General features: G+C 34.0%; 1 protein-coding gene across 1 annotated transcript in view; it reads right to left on the bottom strand.

The window, feature by feature from the left end:
- Positions 1-20,353, bottom strand: part of LOC145683623 (uncharacterized) — a gene marked incomplete at its 3' end in the record, with an annotated part of 551,164 nt that overhangs the window by 364,788 nt on the left and 166,023 nt on the right. Inside the window, 4 exon segments of the mRNA XM_081754960.1 lie at positions 6,213-6,323; positions 11,062-11,178; positions 15,197-15,319; positions 17,112-17,228. Of these exon segments, the coding sequence (XP_081611086.1) occupies positions 6,213-6,323; positions 11,062-11,178; positions 15,197-15,319; positions 17,112-17,228 (468 nt within the window).

Here is a 20,353-nt window from a genome sequence, read left to right as displayed (position 1 = left end):
AAAAATTGCAGACGTCTTTAATTTGTTCATCTTATGTCGGGAACAACGTGCAGTTTTACTATACGTATCCATAGTATAAGTAGTAGTAGGAACGAGTCCAAAGCCCCGCAGGGGTTGGATGGGTTCTGTTCTCGACGTAAAATGGCAAAATTAAAGACTTGCCCATATTTCTCTATACATTTAGCAATATGTGTATCCGTATAGTAAAACTGCACCGACAACAGAACCCAACAAATCCCTGTGGGACCTCTAACCCTCTCCTACTACTACTTATACTATGGATTCGTATAGTAAAACTACACGCTACAATCTAATCTAAAATCTACTACCAATATTGCAACACCAAGTATTACTCGCTTATTTTATTACAGGTATAATTTATTAGTCCATTCTTTGATGATATATTCAGTCGAGATGCACACAATCTTGAGAGTCGAGAACCCCGGCACGCGGTATTCTTTCTTCATTTGTTAAACGAAGGTTAGAGACAAAAGATGACAACCAATCAGAGTCGATTTTACAAATTGACCGAAGTTTACTTAAACGAGGTTTACTGAACTTCGACTTTCAATGGTGCAATGAGATTCCGGGAACCACGTTTAAACTTGAAAGTTTAATGTTCAACGCGTTTAAGTGAACGTTCGTTTAAACTTCGTTTGTGCACACGGCTGTAAGAAAGACAATGAGTGAAAAAGACAGTTTAACCCTTCGAGTACCAAGACGGTCAATTTGACCCAGTTGATCTTTTATAAGGAAATGCAATAATTTCAAAGAGCCGTAGTGGACTAACATTTTAGGTATTGCTCCATTAGCAACCATTTGTTACTTTTGGAAATCAATTCAGTAGATTTCATATATAAGATAAACACAAAATGTCCAGAGATATGGCAGAAAATGTAGTTGGGTCAATTTGAACCAGCCTTGGTACTTCGCGGCAGGGCACACAAAAGTAAGATCTATTATTATTATTATTATTATTATTATTATTATTATTATTATTATTAGTAGTAGTAGTAGTAGTAGTAGTAGTAGTAGTAGTAGTAGTAGTAGTAGTAGTAGTAATAGTAGTAGGAGGAGGAGGAGAAGGAGGAGGAGGAGGAGTATGGCGATTGAAACGGTATGGTTTCCTTTTACCTGCATAATCCTTTTCCCGTTATACCGACCATTTATTTATTTATTTATTTATTTCTTATTTAAAATGGCGGAGTTAAGGCATGACCTTTTCTTCCACTCAACCATTTACACTTTTCTTTTACAGTCGGAACCCTTTTTTTATGACGAGAATAAAAATGATACACAGTTAGGCATGGTAAAGAGTTACCGACATACAGAACAATACAGAAAATAAAACATGAAAAATAAAAATGAAACTTACATGAAAAATGAAAATGAAACTTATTACATATAAAATAAACACAAAAACAAACAAGAGACAATGCTAAAGACATGTCAAACTATACAAGGAGAAACAAAGATATCAATCTTGATTATATATAACATAAAATACATTCCTATGATTCACTAACTATAGATGAAATGATGCACCTACTGAAGTGATTGTGTATAATGTATATGTTCAAATAATGTATCAGAAGGGAATAGAAGAGAAAACAAGAAGAAATAGAAAGAGAGAGAGAGAAAAAAACGAACGACTGCATGGTAACGCCAGGAATAGTTTCGTGTGTAACAACTTTTTTTCTTTCTTTTCTTTTTTCTTTCTTTCTTTCTTTTTTTTAACTTACTAAAGACCTTCATTAGAAAGATATTCTTTAAGCCGACCTTTAAAAGTCAACACTGAACCAGAGTTTCTGATGCTTTCAGGGGTGTCATTCCAAGCTTTGGTGGCAAATAGTGTGAAAGATTTGGAAAAGAAATTAGATTTGTGCGTTTGAACGGTGAGTGTTGTATTTCCTTTAGACCGGGTATTTAGTGGGTGAGTATCGCTGAGAAATTTAAATTTAGAGGATAGATAAGTAGGTTTTTTACAATTAATTATTTTATATAAAAGTGTTAGAGAATGAATGCGGCGGCGGGTGCTTAGATTGCACCATCCTAGTTGCTGATAACAATGGGAGATGTGGTCGAAGCGCTTTTTATTAAATATGAATCGAACGCAGGCATTCTGAATGCGCTGTAAACGTTTTGCCAGATCTTCGGTAAAATCAACATATGCTGCATCACAATAATCTAAATGAGAGATTACCAATGACTGAACCAGGGACGCTTTAATGGATTCCGGAAGAAGGTTTTTTAAACGCTGAAGAGAATGGAGGGAGCCGTAAGCTTTCTTGCATACTCTATTAATATGGTCTGTCCAATTTAGGAATTTATCGATCTGGAGTCCTAGGCTATTGACGCTATCGCTTACAGGAATGGCTACGTTGTTTACAAGAACATTCGGTAGGCTTGTAATATTGATTGTGGAGAGTAGTTTACGAGAACCAAGCATGATATATTTTGATTTGGTTGGGTTTACTTGCAGTCCATTGTTACGTGCCCATGTGCAGATACTTTCAATGTCACTGTTTAAGTGATCAATCGCGGTGGTTAAATTTAGGGGATTAGTAGTTAAATAGCATTGTATATCATCTGCATATAACTGATATTTACAATGGGTGATGTGCTCAGGTAAATCGTTGATGTATAAGGAAAACAGAAGAGGTTCTAGGACGCTGTCCTGCGGGACTCCACATGGAACAAGTTTCGTATTGGAACATATGTTAGTAGTGACCACTTTTGGTTTTCTATTTGATAAATAGGAGCTAAACCAAGATAAAGTTGACTGGGAGAAGTTGTAGAAGGAAGACAATTTGGCAATCAGTATGTCATGTTCTATAGTTTGGAAAGCTTTAGAAAAATCTAGTAGGGATAACAGTGTAACTTCGCGTTCATCCATAGTGGCACGAATATCATCAGTGATATTTACTAGAGCAGTGCAAGTGCTGTGCTGAGATCTGAAACCTGACTGAAACGGGTTTAAGATGTTATTTTTTTCGAGGAACTTAGTTAATTGGTCATGTATTATATGCTCTAATGCTTTGGAGAGTGCAGGGAGTATACTAATAGGGCGAAGATCTTCTGTTTTTGTTGGATTTTTAGTTTTAGGCAATGGGCGAACGTGAGAGAGTTTCCAAATTGATGGAAATTCTCCGATTGTGATGGAACTATTAAAAATATGCACAATGACATCTACAATGAGTGGTAATATTTTTTTAATAAGAATGATTGGCAAGTCGTCAGCTCCTGAAGCGGGTGATTTGATTTTGTTTATTGCTTTTATAACTTCCGGAGCACTGACGAGGTGAAGGTTAAATATATTTTTTACAGCGCTCGTTTTTTAATATTCTTCAAAGTATTGATCTTATCTGGCGTGATATTTGGTGTATTGCATAGCTGTTCATTTATGGTGTCTATGTGAAGTTCTGGAAGTTTATCGATTTTGGCTTTGACACCAATGCCAAGGAACTTCAATTTATGCCATAGCTCTCGTGGTTGAGTCGTATGACTCAGGAGACTTCTAGCAAATTCGATTTTCGCCTTACGAACTTCTTGATTACAACGGTTTCGTAATTTTCTAAATTCTTCGTGCATTAATGAGATGTTTGATTTTTGTTTTAAAGCCGCCCTGTAACGTCTGTGGGCAGAGTCTCGAAGTGCCATGAGCGCGAGTATATCATCGTTAATCCAAGGATTGGGGGTCTACACACTCTTTTCCTTTTCAAAGGGGCACGCTTATTATATAATTGCTGCACAAAACTATTAAAAAGTCTTACCTTTTGATCCAGAGTGGGAGCACAGTAAACTAAGTACCACGGCACGAGATTTGTGTCTTCGTATAACGCGTTGTCATTTATTTGTTTTAGGTTCCTTTTATATACTACTCGCGGAACATATTTTGGACATTTTATGTTATAAGTTAAATAAAGAAGGTCATGTCGGCTTATACCTGGCACGGATACTTGGCCTACATTTGTTACTTTACAAGTATCAGAGACTATTATGTGGTCAATTAACGATTCGTTCGTCTCAGTTCTATTAGTAGGCTGTAACGTACAAAAAGAAAGATTTAGATAATTAATATAGCTTTTATATCGCAGCACCTCGGATTTAGACGTCAAAAGATCATAGTTCATGTCCCCCATAATTATGATGTTACTGTACTGGGGGATAATTTGGGAGATCGCTTCTTCAAAATTTTCGAAGTTTGTATTAGGTGGACGATAGACGGAGATCAATAGAATATGTTTATTTTGTATATTCAGATCGAGCATGAGGTATTCTGCAGAAGCGGAATATAAACTGGGGGATTGATCTAGTATTTTCACATTAACGTCTTCTCTAACATATACCAAAACGCCCCCGGAACCCTTCCCTATTCTGTCGCATCTTATAGCCCTGTAGTTGGGTATGTTTATTAATAAGTCGGGTAAGGTAGGCTTCAGCCAAGATTCAGAAACCAGCAAAGCATGCACAGAGAGAGGGCTAAGAATGGCTGTAATTTCATCGTGGTGCTTTATGGCACTTTGTGCATTTAAGTGCAGAAGCTGAAGATCATATGGGTGCTTTGCCATTTCATTTTTGAGGATTTCGCTGGTTTACTGGAGACCGGGGGTGAGGAGAGAAGGGCTGGAGAGGGAGGGAAGAGTGCGGTCATTGACACCAAGGTCGATGTCGCACAATTCCCCAAAGAATGAAGAACCCTGGCTCAGTGTTTCAAATCTATCTACTTTGTTACTCTGCATTCTTTAATTAGCGACGACAGTAAAGTACACTGTTTATGAGTTTTTCTGTTTTCTAATGAGGTCTTTGAATAAGCAGGACATTTTCTACCACGTATTAGAATTGAATCTGATCTTATATGATAAAAATTAATGACATTGAATACATTGCATTTTACATAACTTAAATGGAGAATAGCAGAAAAAATAATGGGAAAGAAAATAATTGTACTAATAATAGAAAAGAAAATAATTGTACTGGGGTGAGAGTAATAGAAAGTTTTATTTTAGCAAATGCTCTTTTATACTCTTTCCACCAGGAGAACTTTCTGTGCTACTAAAGTACACAAAGTACTCTAATTTATAGATAAACATGGTAGGATTTTAGGATGTTACGTCCTACCGGAAGGATGTTGTACGTTCTATCATTAAAGACGGAACAATCCTACTCGAGTGATAAGAAATTATAATATAATTGGAACATTTAATAATCTTCTGATGAATGACATATTAAAAAAAAAATATGCTATCCACTTTTAGACATTTTCAACCGACTGAATTGATTCAAATCAGTATGTTGTTTATGTTTCTGATAGCTCTTCAGTTTAGAGATAAGGCACTATTTGATGATATAACCAAACAATTATCGGTATACGCAGAAAATATGTTATTCGAATACAAAGTTTGGTCAGCAACTTAATATGTTTTAGTTGCTCTATGATTCTAAGTTAATACATCAGTGTGTTTAAATATTTAATCTCAGTATAAAAATTCACATGTTACATGACAGAAACACACATTTAGGTCTTCTGGGATTATCACTAGTAATAGTGGTTCAACTAGTAACCTATATTTAATTGTAGACCTTCAATTTAGTTAATTTATAATTCAATACTAGTTATGTCCCTGGTCAAGAGACCGTTACAGTGAAGACATGGCATAGTGACATAGTTACAAATGGATGAATGATTGGTATAGCATTGTCTCCGAATCGTAAAGATTAATAAATAATGTATTATGTGAAGCTCGGTTAATAGCTAACTCGACTTCTATCATATTGCGTTATCCTCAAGCAGTTTTCGAGAAATGAGGCAGTAACTAAATTGATGATTCTTTTTTATTTCAGTGAACAGACTATTTCTACTCTAAATCACTAGTTCTCTCTTCAGTATAATATTGGTTTCCACAAAGGGAAACTACAGAATTAAAAATCGTGAAAGTGTCATTTAGTACAGTTATTACATGGAGAACGACAAATAGCACGTATCAGTTGGCCGTCCTACGGAATTTCCTTTGTACTGTAGGGTGTTAAGACGTTTTAAAAAACGTAATTCATAAACAAACATTAAGCTTTCAAGTAATGCAATAGATATAATATTTGACTCAAAAGCATCAACATACCTAACAGATATAACAATTCCTTATGATTTCAATATTTGTAAACTTATATCATATATATGTTTACAGTATAAAATTTTAAATGACTAGCTTTACCTTGACTCCAACTCCCTCCTCCTCCTCCTCCTCCACCACCACCGCCTCCGTTAGAACCTCCACCAAAGCCAGAGCCACCACCCCAAGAACCACTGCTGCCAGAATCACTTCCTTATAAGGTGTGAAAACAAGGAATCCGTAACTATTTTATGAAATAAATATGATATCTATCAATAGTAATGTTTTTGTTGTCAATGGGAACTTATGTTGGACCCATATGGTAACTAACGTTTTAAGGCACTGATAAATTTTGAAACACTGATACCTATGTGTCATTATGTATGAATTATTTGTCAAGGTTTCAAATGTTACACAGTTTATTATGTAAGTTAACAGAGCTTTAAGTTAGTGAATGATAGTTAACAAATTGCGGAATAAGTAACTCTTTGTTTATATCATCGCTTAAAAAGTAATGTTCAATCAAAAATATATAGATTATTCTTCATACTCCTGGAGTGTTATAAACACTATCAAATGTGAATATTGTAAAAGGCACGATTGAAAAAAATTTTTGGAGAAAAAAATCCATGGTAGTTTCCAAAACGAATACGTGTACGTTTGATATTAAATAAATGAACTTGCTTTCCATATTTATATCATTATATGAAGAATATAAATGATCTTGAACAACAGTGAAATGAAAGCAATAAGGTAAATCCTGTAGAGACATCGGTTGGATACACAACAAAAATTTCAGAACCTTTACATAAAATAGCTATGTTTAATATATTTTTCAGAAAGACTTGTAAATGTAGTTGTGGCTTTGTAGCAAAAAATTCTGTGGTTACAACTGACCAGTGACTTTTCCTATCCTTATAGAGTTAAAGTTATCTAAGGCACTGCTGGGATGCGGTGGCTTAGTATTAGAGCGTTCACCTCTGGAGCTTGGTGTCCTTGGTTCAATCCCAGCTTGCACCAAGTGAACTTTGTGGTGAACAAACTCCGTGTGCGTGGGTTTCCTCTGGGTTCTTCCGTTTCCTTCCACTTTCTTCATTCCACCATTTCTTTATTTCTCATCATCAAAGTCTCCTTTAGCCTAGCCGCAATAATCTTGGGAAGTATAACTTGTTACGTAATCTTGCGACGTAAGATTTCATTTCATTTTCTAAGGTACTGCTTAATAGCACTTTAATACCTCGACGTGTAGAAGTTCACATCTACATGAACTATCCCAAGCTTTTAAAACAATGAACTGATCATATTGAGTTGAAAGATGTGTGGGTGTGGATTGAAATTTTAGAACCATTCTTATCATACCAAGTTTAAATTGAAAATTGTAAATATACGACATTGACTTGATCCCTAGTCTTCCATTGCAAGCGCTGCTATCGGCCGAAGGAATTCCACTAGCTTTCTCTCGCTTAGCAACAGCTGAACCCCTAGTGGCTCAAAAACATTTTGGCAGCACAATAGTACGTGCACATAAACTCGCTCTACAACTTCTCTGCAAGCAGTTTCTACTGCAATTCTATTCCCATATATAGGAAAATGACCATTTTCTGAAATAGGATTTAGTTACGATGACACAGGAAAATGCATAACAGTAAGATCATAATCTAGGTATGATTCTGTTCTTAGCCTTTTTTCTAAAAGTGTTAGAGTGCATTTCAATTCAGAAAATGAAACTATAATAATTTGTGATATTGGTGAATTATATGTAAGTTTTTAACATATTTTCGGATGAACATACACTGGATATTATTATGTGCTTCATAGGTATGTTAAGAATAATCAGAGTAAATTCACCTGCGGAAGTCAAATACAATCTAGAAGTGTTATTTAGAACATAATATCATAAAGAATTAAGATAGAAACTTAAGGAAACCATGTAAAATAAAAAGAACAAATCACATAAAGGTCCAATTAGAATGTTTTACTACTATTTTAGTACTTAGAAACGGAACACTTCTATGCTAGTGATAAGAAATAATAACATATGTGGAACAGTAAATAATCTTCTGGTGAAGGTCATATATAAGAAAAATATTCATGCTATCGACTCTATCATTTTAACTGACTGAATTAATTCAAATTAATACGTGGTTTATGTTTTTGATACATTCTCAGTTTTGATATAAAGTCATTAGTTTATGAGACAGTAATGCCAAAAATTGTCGATATACGTAGAAAATTTGTTTTCCGAGTAAGAAGCTAGCTCAGCATCTTAATATATTTTATTTGCTATATCACCCATAGTTACTATAATCACTGTGATTAAACCTTCCATCTCAGAAAATGAAAATCGCATCTTTAATGAGAGAAATTCACATTGACGTTTTTTGGGATTATCGCTAGTAATAGTAGTTCCAGTACTTATCTATTTTTAATTGTATACTGTCAATTTTGTTAGATTATAATTCTATACTACGTACGTGATCAAGAAACCATTACACTGAAAATGTGCCATATTAGGATAGTTGGCTTGGCACTATCACCGAATCGTAAAGCCTAATAAACCGTGATGTGTGAAACTCTTTTAATAGCTATCTCACCTTCCAACATATTGTAGTGGCCTAAATCCATCTGTTTGGTTATTTCAAAAAATGAAACAATAATGAAAACGAAAGAACCTTTTATTTGAGTGCATATACTATTTCTACACTATATCACTAGTTTTCTTATGAATGTAATATTGTTTTCTAATAAGAATGTTAAGGAATTAAAAGAAATATATGGTGAAGTTTGTAATTTAGCAGAGTGAACACGTGGAGAACGAGAAATAGCATGTATGAAATGTCTGTCCTATCCAATTTCATTTGTACTGAAGGGCGTTAAGACGATTTACAACACATAATTCATACATAAACATTATGCTTTCAAGAAATGCCAATTCGATACAATATTTGACTCAAAAGTTTCAACATGCTACTCAGATATAAATAATTTCCCTATAACTTTAGTACTTGCAACCATACATCATATATATTAGATAGCTTCAAAATCTAAATTAAAAGTTTTACCTTGACTCCAACTTCCTCCTCCTCCTCCTCCACCACCACCGCCACCTCCTTCTTCATCGGTAGAACCACCACCACCCCAAGAACCGCTGCTGCCATAATCACTTCCTTATAACATAAGATGCGAAAACTTATAATTAGCAAACATTTCTGAAATTGATATGATATTTTATCTTAGACTATTAATATCTAGGAGGACTTACGTTGAGTAATTGTACTATTGTATTGTAAGTGTAAACAGAAAGTAATTCATGGGACAAGTCATAACCAGAAAGTATAAATTCTCTGCTGACATTTTAATTGTATTAAATGTCAAATAAATTAGAGGTAATAACAGCACGTAAGATATTTTGTAAATAAGGGATCTTACAATGCAACAGAATAAAACCTCTGTAAACAAGCCTTTTATACAGATCGACGTAGCTTCACAGTGATGGATATATTTACATTGGTGCAGAGAACATCAAAATTGAAACCTATCTTTCACAAGTTACTTTTTCGATCATTGAACTTGTAACGAGTTCGATGCTTGTTCATTTACATTTTAATTTAAAAAAGGGATTGCTTCTCGAAACTTGGTTGACTTGTACTAATATGTATCTGTAGATGTGAATGCGTCTCAACCGTGAGAAATTAAAGCTTTTTCCTGTATTCCATTTCATCAGGCAGCCTGTGTGTGATACTCAATATGATTGTAACATCCACGGGTCATTGCACGACATTGTAGTTTTGATTACATCTGACATCTTTACTGCGCTTTTAAGTTTTATTGTTAAACGTTTATTTGAAGAGCTTCCAAAGGATAGCTACGCGTTGGCAGAACGTATTCCAAATGCTTTTAAAGAGATTCGAAAACAGGTACACGTATACGTGGCGCAATACGTTTGAAAGAAATAAATAATCATAGTAGCAGGTGCCTAGGACTGGCAAAATAATATGATTGACAGTCCGTGTTTGGAAGAGAATTGCTACCGTGCTGCCCTACTAGAACTCCGATTACAGACATTTATGGTATTACATTTGTCGTATGGGAGCGCGTTGGCTCAGTGGTATAGCGTTCACCTCCTGTACTTGGAGTTCGTGGTTCGATCCCAACTCGCGCCATATGGGCTTTGTAGTGGACAAACACCGTGCTCGTGGGTTTTCTTGGTGTTCTCCTGTTTCCTTCCACTTTCTTCATTCCGTATTTCACTTATCTCTCATCATCACCGTCTCCTTTAGCCTAACCGGCATAACCGTAGGATGTATTTAATAAAACATAAAGATTTCATTTCATTTCCATATGTTGCACTTCTCAGCATTTCCAGTCTTGAATTCTGTTTTTCCCAGAGTTTAATGCAAATTTTACCTTTTATAATCTAAAAATTTAGATAGTTACTAAATAGTTAATTTTCATCTTTTTGAAGCACAAGGACAGTAAATTCATATATATCTGACATAATAGTGCCTTGGCTTCAAGCCGTCTCTTCGGATATTTCCGAAAATGAGCAACAACTAAAATGGAGGAGTTTCTATTTGCATTCATCGACAACTACTCTTATTCACTAGTTCTCCATCCAGCATTTATTGCAAATTGCAAAGAGAAGTTATAGAATTGAAAAAAAAATGGAAAAATTTTCAACTTAATACAACAACTACGTTGAAGTGACAAATAGCATATGTCAGTTTTTTGTCGTGTTCAAATTCATTTTTAGTGTAGGATGTAAGATCATTTTAAAAAATATTATACATTCACAAAAATAGAAGTTTCAAACAATGCGAACTGAATACCATATTTGATTTTAAATTATTAACACACCTTCGAGATATAAAAAATTATTCTTGCGCTTTATCATTTGTAAACATACAATCTATATAGTTTACAGTTTAAAATTTTAAATGAATAGCTTTACCTTGACTCCAACTTCCTCCTCCTCCTCCTCCGCCGCCTCCTCCTCCTCCTTTCACCTTAGAACTTCCACCAAAGCCAGATCCACCACCCCAAGATCCACTGCTACCAGACTCACTTCCTTATAATAGAAGGTACGAGAGCTTTGAATTAGTAACAATTTCGTGAAATAAATATGAGATATTTTCTATCAAAGTTGATATCTAAGTGAACTGTTCTTGACTAATACCATTATTATGTTGTGAATGAATAGAAGCAACTATTCATGGAATAAGTTATCCTGCTAAAGTATTAATATTTGTTTCAAGCTCTGATATGTATAATGTATTAAGTAAGTAAAGGAAAATAATACCACGTTAGTATTATGTATATGAGTCGTCCAGTTTCAAAACCGGTCTTGTCCATTTAAACAAATCCCAGAAGAAATGGAGCATGTGCATGTTTTGTACAACTAGAAAAATGAAATTAAGTATTCTTGTTTTACGACCTCCGGTATTGCCTGTTAGTCTAAAGGGGACGGTGGTGATGAGCAATGAAGGAATTGGTGAAATGAAGAAAGCGGGAGGAAACAGGAGAACCTCAAGAGAACCCACGCACACAGTTCGCTTGACGGAAGCAGGGATCGTACAAATGGGAATACTTCAGTGTTTTTATGTAAAGAGCATGAACATCCTCAAATGTTTTCCTTTTTACTAAACCCATCGATTTTACAGCTTTCCCGGTTTTGGGATTTGATATAAATGCACAAGAGCCGTTTTCGAACTGCACGTCCCATATAAGGGATACGAATTTATCAAAACCACACCTCTTTAAATACGTTTTAGATACGCGAGGAATAAATTCATATTTTAGCAGGATACAAAAAATTTTTAGTCATGGATATCCTTTACTACGTTCCAGAGAGCATCAACATTTTAAATTACCTTTTACAAGAAACTTTCTTCGGTTAATGAATTTAAAGTAGATATGATGCTTGTAATGTTACATTGTAATTTGAAGGTATCAGTGTAAGGTTGTTTCCCGCTACTTGGTTTACATGTATTAATATCTGTGTACTGAAGTGGATACCTCATTGCCGAAAAAAAAAACTTGAAATTTTTGGTTGCTTTAAATTTCATTTGGATACCCTATTTTATGCTTAATGTGATTACAACGTTTCCGGATCATTGCACGGCATGGCAGTTTTCATTGCGTCTCAGTTCTGTACTGCTCTTCGTTCGTGAGTACTGTTCAACTTCTTCGTGTGTATTGTTGATGAATATAAAAAAAATAGACATATTGAAGGGAAGGAAGAATCAAGTAAGACATTTAAGGTTTCAAGTATTGGTCTACGAAAGATAGTCTATTCATCTTAAATAATAAAAAATGTTAACACGTCCACCTTTGTTCAACCTCGCACTAGGCTACAAGATCAAATCACCTTATTGGTTTACTGCATAAAGTTAGATTAGTAAATAGGTGTCTGATGATATTATATATGCTTGACAAAACGACATTACAAAATATGAGATCTAAAATAAATGTTATTCCACTAGATGTTATTGGTAAAAGAATGATTTGTTCATTCTCCGTTGTGACTATTGATATCAACAATACAAGTCATAACGGAAAGACCATATTTTATAGTTAACAAATTGCGGAATAAGTAACTCTTTGTTTATATCATCACTTGAAAAGTAATGTTCAATCAAAAATATATAGATTATTCTTCATACTCCTGGAGTGTTATAAACACTGTCACTTGTGAATATTGTAAAAGCCACAATTGAATCATATTTTGGAGAAATAAATCCAGGATAGTTTCTAGAACGAATACGTATATGTTAGATATTAAATAAATGAACTTGTTATCCATATTTATATCATTACATGAAGAATATAAAAGATCTTGAATAACAGTGAAATGAAAGCTATGAGGTAAATCCTGAAGAGACATCGGTTGGATACACAACAATAATTTCAGAAGCTTTACATAAAATAGTTGTGTTTAATACATTTACAGAAAGATTTGTAAATGTAGTAGCGGCTTGGTAGCAAGTAATTCTGTGGTTACAACTGATCAATGACTTTTCCTATCCTTATAGAGTTAAACTGATCTAAGGCCCTGCTGGGATACGTGGCTTAGTGGTTGAGCGTTCACCTCTGGAGCGTGGGGTCCTTGGTTCAATCCCACCTTGCACCAAGTGAATTTTGTGGTGAACAAACACCGTGTGCGTGGTTTTCCTCGGGGTTCTTTCGTTTCCTTCCACTTTCTTCATTCCACCATTTTATTTATTTCTCATCATCGAAGTCTCCTTTAGCCTAGCCGCAATAATCTTGGGACGTAAAAAAACTTGTTACGTCATCTTGCGACGTAACATTTGATATCATTTTCTAAGGTACTGCTAAAAAGCACTTTAGTACCTCGATATTTTGAAGTTCACATCTACACGAACTATTCCAAGCTTTTGAGACAATGAACTGGACATATATATTGGGTTGAAAGATGTGTGGGTATGGATTAAAATTTTAGAACCATTCTTAGCACAAAAATTTTAAATGGAAAATTAGTACGTGCACATAAACTCGTTCTACAAGTTCTCTGCAAGCTGTTTCTACTGCAATACTATTCCCATGTATAGGAAAATGACCCTATTTTAAAATAGGATTTAGTTAAGATGACACAGGAAAATGCATAACAGTAAGATCATGATCGAGGTATGATTATCTTCTTACCCTTTTTTCTAAAAGTGTTAAAGTGCATTTCAATTCAGAAAATGAAAGTATAATGATTTGTAATATTGGTGGAATTACATGTAATTTTTTTAAACATATTTTCGGATGAACATACACTGGTTATTATTATGTGCTTCATATGTATGTGAAGACTAATCAGATTAACCTCACCTGCGGAAGTCAAATACAATCTAGAAGTGTTATTTAGAACATAATGTCACAAATAATTAAGATAGAAACTTAAGGAAGCCATGTAAAATAAAAAGAACAATTCACGTAAAGGTCCAATTAGAATGTTTTACTACTATTGTAGTACTTAGAAACGGAACACTTCTACTCTAGTAATAAGAAATAATAACATAAGTGGAACATTAAATAGTTTTCTGGTGAACGTCATATATAAGAAAAATATTCATGCTATCGATTCTATCATTTTAACTGACTGAATTAATTAAAATCAATGTGTGGTTTATGTTTTTGATAGATTCTCAGTTTTGATATAAAGCCATTAATTTATGAGACAGTAACCCCCAAAATTGTCGATATACGTAGAAAATATGTTTTTTTTTCGAATAAGAAGCTAGCTCAGCATCTTAATATATTTTACTTGCTATATCACCTTTAGTTACTATAATCACTGTGATTAAATCTTCCATCTCAGAAAATGAAAATCACTTGTTTAATGAGAGTAACTCACATTGACGTTTTTTGGGATTATCGCTAGTAATAGTAGTTCCAGCATTTATCTATATTTAATTTATCCTGTTAATTTTGTTAGATTATAATTCTATACTATGTACGTGGTCAAGAGACCATTAAACTGAAAATGTGCTATAGTGGGATAGTTGGAATCGTAAAGCCCCCGAATCGTAAAGCCCCGAATCGTAAAGCCACTATCCCCGAATCGTAAAGCCTAATAAACTGTATTGTGTGAAGCTCATTTATTAGCTATCTCAACTTCCAACATATTGTGATGGCCTGAATCCATCTTTTTGGTTATTTCGAAAAATGAAACATTAACGAAAACGAAGAAACTTTTTATTCGAGTGCATATACTATTTCTACACTATATTTCTAGTTTTCTTATGAATGTAATATTGTTTTCTACTAAGAATGTTCAGGAATTAAAAGAAATAATTCGTGAAGTTTGTTATTTAGCAGAGTGAATACGTAGAGAACGACAAATAACATTTATGAGTTGTCTATCCTATCCAATTTCATTTGTACTGAAGGGCGTTAAGTTGTTTTAGAAAACATAATTCATACATAAACATAATGCTCTGAAGAAATGCCAATTGGATACAATATTTGACTCAAAAGTCTCAACAGGCTACTCAAATATAAATAATTTCCCTATGACTTTAGTACTTGTAAACATACATCATATATATTAATACTTTCAAATTCTAAATTAAAAGTTTTACCTTGACTCCAACTTCCTCCTCCTCCTCCTCCACCACCACCGTCACCTCCTTCTTCATCGGTAGAACCACCACCACCGAAGCCAGAGCCACTACCCCAAGAACCACTGCTGCCAGAATCACTTCCTTATAACATAAGATGTGAAAACTTATAATTAGCAAACATTTCTGAAATAGATGTGAGATTTTATCTTAGACTATTAATATCTCTGAGGACTTACGTTGAGTAATAGTACTATTATATTGTAAGTGTAAACAGACAGTTATTCGTGGGACAAGTCTTAACCAGAGAGTATAAATTCTTGTTGACATTCTAATTGTATTAGATGTCGAGTAAATTAGGAGTAATAACAGCACGTCAGATATTTTGTAAATAAGGGATCTTACAATGCAACATAATAAAACCTCTGTAAACAATCCTTTTATAAAGATCGATATATTTACATGGTGGTGATGGATGTATTTACATGGTTGCAGAAAACATCAAAATTGAAACCTATTTTTCACAAGTAACTTTTTTCGATCGTTGAACTTGCAACGAGTACGATCCTTGTTCATTTACATTTTAATTTGAAAAAGGGATTGTTTCTTGAACCTTGGTTGACGTGTACTAATATGTATCTGCAGATGTGAATGCGTCTTTACCGGGATAAATTGAAGCTTTTTGCTGTATTCCATTTCATCAGGCAGCCTGAGTGTGATACTCAATGTGATTCTAACATCTACGGGTCATTGCACGACATTGCAGTTTTTATTACATCTGACATTTTTACTGCGCTTTTAAGTTTTATTGTTAAACGTTTATTTGAAAATTTTCCAAAGGATAACTACGCGTTGGCAGAACGTTTTCCAAGTGCTTTTTAAGAGATTCAAAAACAGATACCCATATTCGAGGCCTCTTTTTGACGGCAATACACTTCAAAGAAATAAGTAATCGAAGTAGCAAGTGCCTTGGACTGGCAGAATAATGTGATTGAGAGTCCGTGTTTGGAACAGAATTGCCACCGTGCTGTCCTACTAGAACTGCGATTACAGACATTCATGGTATTACATTTGTCGTATGGGAGCGCGGTGGCTCAGTTGTATAGCGTTCACCTCCGGTACTTGGGGTTCGTGATTCGATCCCAACTCGCGCCGTGTAGGCTTTGTGGTTAACAAACACCGTGCTCGTGGGTTTTCTTGGTGTTCTCCCGTTTCCTTCCACTTTCTTCATTCCATATTTCACTCATCTCTCATCATCACCGTCTCCTTTAGCCTAACCGGCATAACCGTAGGATGTAAAACATAAAGATTTCATTTCATTTCCATGTGTTGCACTTCTCAGCATTTCCAGTCTTGAATTATGTTTTTCCCAGAGTTTAATGCAAATTTTACCTTTTATAATCTAAAAATTTAGATAGTTACTAAATAGTTAATTTTCATCTTTTTGAAGCACAAGGACAGTAAATTCATATATATCTGACATAATAGTGCCTTGGCTTCAAGCCGTCTCTTCGGATATTTCCGAAAATGAGCAACAACTAAAATGGAGGAGTTTCTATTTGCATTCATCGACAACTACTCTTATTCACTAGTTCTCCATCCAGCATTTATTGCAAATTGCAAAGAGAAGTTATAGAATTGAAAAAAAAATGGAAAAATTTTCAACTTAATACAACAACTACGTTGAAGTGACAAATAGCATATGTCAGTTTTTTGTCGTGTTCAAATTCATTTTTAGTGTAGGATGTAAGATCATTTTAAAAAATATTATACATTCACAAAAATAGAAGTTTCAAACAATGCGAACTGAATACCATATTTGATTTTAAATTATTAACACACCTTCGAGATATAAAAAATTATTCTTGCGCTTTATCATTTGTAAACATACAATCTATATAGTTTACAGTTTAAAATTTTAAATGAATAGCTTTACCTTGACTCCAACTTCCTCCTCCTTCTCCTCCGCCGCCTCCTCCTCCTCCTTTCACCTTAGAACTTCCACCAAAGCCAGATCCATCACCCCAAGAACCACTGCTACCAGACTCACTTCCTTATAATAGAAGTTACGAGAGCTTTGAATTAGTAACAATTTCGTGAAATAAATATGAGATATTTTCTATCAACGTTGATACCTAAGTGACTGTTCTTGACTAATACCATTATTATGTTGTGAATGAATAGAAGCAACTATTCATGGAATAAGTTATCCTGCTAAAGCATTAATATTTGTTTCAAGTTCTTATATGTATTACGTATTAAGTAAGCAAAGGGAAATAGTAGCACGTACATATTATATATGTGAGTCGTCTTGTTTCAAAACTGGTCTTGTCCATTTAAACAAATCCCAGAAGAAACGGAGCATGTGCATGTTTTGTACAGCTAGAAAAATGAAATGAAATATTCGAGTTTTACGTCCTGCGGTATTGTCTGCTAGGCTAAAGGAGACGGTGGTGATGAGAAATGAAGGAAATGGTGAAATGAAGAAAGTGGGGGAAAACAGGAGAACTTCAAGAGAACCCACACACACAGTTCGCTTGATGGAGTCAGGGATGGGAAAAATGGGAATATTTCAGTTTTCCTTTTGTAAAGAGCATGAACATCCTCAAATATTTCCCTTTCTACAAAACCCATCGATTCTACAGCTTTCCCAGTTTTGGGATTAGATATAATGGACAAGAGCCGTTTTCGAAGTGCACGACCCATATAAGGGATACTAGAATTTATCAGAACCAGATCTCTTTTAATACGTTTTAGATACACAATTAATAAATTCATATTTTAGCAGGGTACACGAAATTTTTAGTCATGGTTATCTTTTACTACGTTCCAGAGAACATCCAAATTTTGGATTACCTTTTAGAAGAAACTTTCTCGGTCACTGAATTTAAAGTAGATACGACGCTTGTAATGTTACACTGTAATTTGAGTAAAAGCTTGTTTCCCGCTACTTGGTTTACATGTATTAATATCTGTGTACTGAAGTGGATACCTCATTGCCGAAAAACAAACTTGAATTGCTTTAAATTTCATTTGGATACCCTATTTTATGTTCAATGTGATTACAACGTTTCCGGATCATTTCACGACATGGCAGTTTTCATTGCGTCTCACTTCTCTACTGCTCTCCGTTTCGTGTGTATTGTTCAACTTTTTCGTGTGTATTGTTCAAGAATATAAAAAGAAACAGTTGAGACATATTGAGGGGAAGGAAGAATCAAGTAAGACATTTAAGGTTTCAAGTATTGGTCTATGAAAGATAGTCTATTCATCGTAAATAAGAAAAAATATTAAGACGTCCAGCTTTGTTCAACCCCGCACTAGGATACAAGATCAAGTCACCTTATTCATTTAGTGCATAAAGTTGGAATAGTAAATAGCTGTCTGATGATATTATATATGCTTGACCAAACGACAGTACAAAATATCAGATCTAAATTAAATGTTATTCCATTAGATGTTATTAGTAAAAGAAAGATTTGTTCACTCTCAGTTGTGACTATTGATATCAACAATTCAAGTCATAATGGTGTTGCGTGTGATAGTTTATCACACTTTATTTTTGGTTATAAAAAAAAGAAAAAAGAAAGAGAAATCATGTTATCCTAGAGGTTATGTTAAACTTCCGAACACTGCATATACAGCGCCTCTAGAGGAAAACTTTGGTATTACTGAGTTTCGAATGAGCTGCTGGTAATCTGAGCGGCCATTCGGAACGAAATATAGAACTGGGCACATCGAATATATACTGGTCCTATTTCTTATATTAAAATTTAATCGGAATACGGTTATTATTAAAAAGTTCAAGTGAACGAAATCCTGAATTGGTTTATAGTGTTAATATTCTCAAGAAATTATTCAAGTGTTATATAATATTATCATTTACGTTAAAAATTATAATTGGTGTCTAATTGTGTGAATATTTGCTAGAATTTAGAGGCAATATTGGGAAATAGTTCTCAGGGCTAGTATTTGACGGGCATGATTGTGTCATTTGTCTAATGCTGAGTGATAAACTTTTTCATAAAAATACTAGTAATTTATTAATATTATATTACATAGTAATATATATTTAAATTGTTATTAATTCTATATGAATTAAGGAGGAATACTAGAAGAAATTAATTTTCAACGATATAATATATTGTTTAAAAATTAGTAATGTCAGATAATGTACCTTTTTGGACCTATTTGAACACGTGTTGTGTAGAACAAAAGGAGAATCAATTCGAAGCTATTTCCAATTAGTTAATATTCATCAATTGTAATTGTATTAAATCTGTATTTTCGATACTTTTTTGTTGGTTCATATTTGTTTTTCTAAATAAAATAGAAAAGATAACTTACTGGTTTTTCGATTCAAAAGAAGCTGCTATTTAATAACCTATTAAAATCAATATGACTAGGGTACTTTGTAAGAGCATTCTCAATATATATGAATTTTGTGCTTAATTTTTGCTCCAAAATCTTTAGTTCTAGAACTGTGTTAATATATCAGTATTATTTCATTGGAAAGATAATATATGTCCAACAACTCTAACTCCTTAAATTCTTCAAATAGTTGTCCTGGATCTTAAATCCAGCGGCCTAGAACGACGCCCAACAAGGCACGTTACAATGGAAAAAACTTATTTCAATCAAATTTAATCAAATTTCATTTCAATCAAAAATATATAGATTATTCTTCATACTCCTGGAGTGTCATAAACACTGTCACCTGTGAATATTGTAAAAGGCACAATTGAATCAAATTTTGGAGAAATAAATCCACGATAGTTTCTAAAACGAATACGTGTACGTTTGATATTAAATAAATGAACTTGCTATCCATATTTATATCATTATATGAAGAATATAAATGATCTTGAACAACAGTGAAATGAAAGCAATAAGGTAAATCCTGTAGAGACATCGGTTGGATACACAACAAAAATTTCAGAACCTTCACATAAAATAGTTATGTTTAATATATTTACAGAAAGATTTGTAAATGTAGGATTGGCTTTGTAGCAAATAATTCTGTTGTTACAACTGATCAATGACTTGTCCTATCCTTATAGAGTTAAAGTGATCTCAGGCCCTGGTGGGATGCGGTGGCTTAGTATTAGAGCGTTCACCTCTGGAGCTTGGGGTCCTTGGTTGAATCCCAGCTTGCATCAAGTGAACTTTTTGGTGGAC

Source organism: Thermobia domestica, chromosome 4, assembly GCF_964235325.1.
Source record: "Thermobia domestica chromosome 4, izTheDome1.hap1.1, whole genome shotgun sequence".
Taxonomy (NCBI): domain Eukaryota; kingdom Metazoa; phylum Arthropoda; class Insecta; order Zygentoma; family Lepismatidae; genus Thermobia; species Thermobia domestica.
The sequence above is the reverse complement of the archived record's forward strand: the minus strand, read 5'-3'. Positions and strand labels throughout refer to the sequence as shown.